Raw genomic sequence first — 3,669 nt, 5'->3', positions numbered from 1 at the left:
ATGGAGCTATTTCAAGAATTAGTCTTCACAATATCTTTCTCTGTGATAGTTTCTTTATTAATCGCTAAGTTAATTTCAGTTGTATCTAGCTTTGATGATGTAAATTCAACTGTTTCGATTAGAGTTGAAGATCAAAAGATTGATAAAGATTGGGTTGTTTGTAATGATCAGGTTGAAGCTTGTAAAGATGATGTTTTTGGGTATGATGAAGGTGAATTAGGAAGTGGGGTTGTGATTGATGACTTGAAAAGTGTCGGTGGAGTTGGTGACTGTAAGGTGTTCGATGAAAGTCCTGAGAGAACTGAATTTGAAGATGAGGGTAATGTGGTGGCATGTGATTTGGGTTGTGATAAGGGGGTGTTAATTGAAGATGATTGTGTGAAGGATACTGAAGTAGATAATGTTGGTGAAGTGAAGATTGATGAGGGAGATGGGATTGTAGTTGATGATGATGATGATGATGATGATGATGATGAAGATTGGCAGGGGATTGAAACGACCGAATTAGAGAAGAGTTTTGGTTCAGCTGTTGCGTTTATGGGGTCGAAGAGTTGTGTTGATCGTGTAAATTTGATTGATAATGAAATAAAGATACAGTTGTATGGGCTTCATAGGGTTGCCATTGAAGGTTCTTGCTTTGAACCGCAACCCATGGCTCTTAAGCTTTCTGCTCGTGCTAACTGGTATAAGTTTTTCCTTATCGCGTGTTTTGAGCTTAATTGTTGAAAGTAGTACACTTTTGTTTACCTGATTATGCAAAAAATGTTAATTGATGAACTTTTATGTGTCTAGAATAATGTACAATATGTGTAAAATATGTGGATTCTGATTAGTAGGCATAATCTAAGGAACACTTTTGTGATAAGGTAAGATATTGTGACTACAAATTAGAATTGGTGTCTAACTATGAACTTAATTAATGACATTAGTTTTCTTTGTTCTATGATGTACACAAGTTAATTGCATCTGTGTCTTTGCATTTGACACCCTACTTGAATTCTTAATCTGGATTCATGTGGAGGGTAAATGAACCGAACCACAATGCATTTATTTGTCAAATATATTTCTATTGCAACTCACGTATGCAATCGTTTATCAGGAATTCTTGGAAACGATTTGAGAATTTAGGGCGAGAAGAAGCGATGGAACAGTATATTGCTCTTCTTTCTCAACATGTTCCTGATTGGATGGGAAATCATGCTTCTGTAAGAATTTTTTTTATTGATTTTTATATTTATTCAAATAAAAGCCAACATTATCTTTAAAATGAGTACACTTTTAAAACTATAAAAACTGATATGGACATATGATACATTGATTGGATTTTGTCTGATATCTTTCTGAGTATTGGTTCATGTTGGGACTGGTTTTGGATCTTATTGAAAGTGCTAACTAATGAAGTAGGCCTGATTTTAAGGAAATATGGAAAAACAATATATAACTATATATGCAATTTAAGTTCCTCAAATTTTGTACTTCATTTTATTTTTATTTATTTTTTTGTGTTTTGTCACTAATATTTAATGTTATTGACAAATTGACAAATATATTTAGGACAAACAATGACATGAAGTTGTTCTTGGGTTGATCTGGGATCTGTGGCAGCTAATGTTATCACATTGGGTCTATTAACTGGGAACTTCAACAATTGTTGTCTCTATCGATGAGTTGGCCTATTTCATCGACAGTCGGGGGTGTTGTTAGTAAATAATAACGACGTCTTGTGTAAATGTAAATGAAAAACATGTTTATGTTTTGTGACGGGCTAGCATATTGGAAAAAATTTGCTAGAAATGTCTTCTTTCACGTGATCGGTGCAAGTATTATTGTTAACTATCTGTTGCTGGGCTCTGTTGAATAGAAAAGGTTCTTATTGTGTTCCTCTTTTATCAGTATATACATGGCATTTCACTTGTATATTTTTCACTTATAAATTATAATGTAGTGTTTGTGTTGATTGATGTAGACTCAAATTAGACCTTTAAAAAAATCATTTGTAATAAACTTTACCCAGTGTTGCCATTAAGATTTAGACTCATAAGCCGAACATTTAAGTCAAGTACTAAAAGTCTAAAAGTAATCTTTACGTTAGAATTATTTACATACCTTACATACATTATGTAGATGCGTAAATGTGACCTAAGAGTTTAGACAACTACAAAACAAATTGTTACGTTGTCATTTTCATACCACCCACCCACCACTATCAGCCAAATACATATACACTACATGTGCATCTTTGCTTAGTGATGTATGATGTATATATGTACATTCGGTAGTCGATTTATGTAAATTGCATACATTACGAAGCGAAAACGCCTCGAAAATTCATTCATATCGATGATTTGACACCGTTATCCCAAACATTTTTATAGGTTTAGTTTTGTGCTATTAGCTGCAAGTAGGATTCATGCGACTATTTCTTTTACTCATCTCATTTTTTTTTTAACAGCATGTTTGGAATCACCCATGAACAAGGGCGGATCTACACTATATCCAGTGGTAGTACGTGCTACTACTGAAATACGCGATGTAGTGGAAAATTTTCGGAGTTTTTAACTAGTAAAACCACTGGATAATGTAATTTTTTGTGTGTGACACCACTAGATAGTGTAATTTTTTTTTTTTAACTTTTAACTAGTGACATCAGTGACTACGAAATCTAGATCCGCCACTGCCCAGGAAAGACTAAACCACTCACGCGATTATCTTCCGCAGTTGCATAACCCGCCCCCAACTGCTGTCCTGAAAGAAACTCGGGCCAATCCGAGGTCATGGCCGGTAAACTCACCCTCCCCGCTGCCCTCGCAACACGATGTGCGAAAGGCGACCTTGGGTGGATTTTAAGATCAAGGGCAATGTTGCCACCCAGGGAATCTACTCTCAACCTCTATCAAAGAAGTATGAGTCATTATCACTAGACTAACAACACAATGATGTTTCTTTTACTTATCCGAGATCCGCTCAAGTTAATTTTCGAAATAATGTGGTATGTTACATGATTCTTTTTGGGACGGATAATGAAACGCCCTTGACTCCTAAATTTTTTTATTTTTTTTTGATTTTCTGACTGTCACTAGACTCTGTTATACTGTGCGGCGAAGAACATGCGCGACACGCAATATAACTGAAACAGACACCTGAGACAAAGTTAAACTACTGATCCCATAGGACGTAGTACTGCGATGCGCAATATAACTGACCAGTCCTACAGTTTTCCAAAATTAAATCTAACCCATTTAGACACCTACACAAAACTTCAAAATGACCAGAGGTCCATTCAAAACATAATTGCAGTCATTTTTAGAACTTTGCCTCCACATTACAAAAGCTTATAATCATAGTTCACGACTTTCCAAAAACTTCAAGTTCATAGTACTAGACATTTTACATATATAAGATCAAAGAGTTTCAACAATTCATAAGATATCCAAGAACACAAAAGAAGCGTTATAATTTCAAGTCATGTATCTTCACGAGGTGTAGAACCGGATCATCCACTTAACAATGACTTCGTCCGGGTAATGCTTCAAAAGTTTTCCTTGCTACAAGACTTATTTTAATTAGGTTGATATGGAAGTGAAGAAATAAGTTTGTGTTTTCTCAACCGGAATCGAGATGTTCTATTCTTAACGAGGACCTCGTGGCCAATCTCAAGGCCCTCTCTCA

The 3,669-nt window shown here is 35.3% G+C and overlaps 1 protein-coding gene across 1 annotated transcript; it reads left to right on the top strand.

The window, feature by feature from the left end:
• LOC139859405 (uncharacterized) lies at positions 1–1,922 on the top strand. The gene is made up of 3 exons (XM_071848195.1): positions 1–683; positions 1,100–1,205; positions 1,555–1,922. Exons 1-3 carry the CDS (start codon positions 1–3, stop codon positions 1,564–1,566), a joined length of 801 nt encoding a protein of 266 aa, XP_071704296.1. The 3' UTR covers positions 1,567–1,922.
• The last annotated feature ends 1,747 nt before the right edge of the window (positions 1,923–3,669 follow it).

This window comes from Rutidosis leptorrhynchoides, chromosome 7 (assembly GCF_046630445.1).
Source record: "Rutidosis leptorrhynchoides isolate AG116_Rl617_1_P2 chromosome 7, CSIRO_AGI_Rlap_v1, whole genome shotgun sequence".
In the NCBI taxonomy this organism is placed as follows: domain Eukaryota; kingdom Viridiplantae; phylum Streptophyta; class Magnoliopsida; order Asterales; family Asteraceae; genus Rutidosis; species Rutidosis leptorrhynchoides.
Note: the sequence above shows the minus strand (reverse complement) of the source record. Positions and strands in the feature narration are given on the sequence as shown.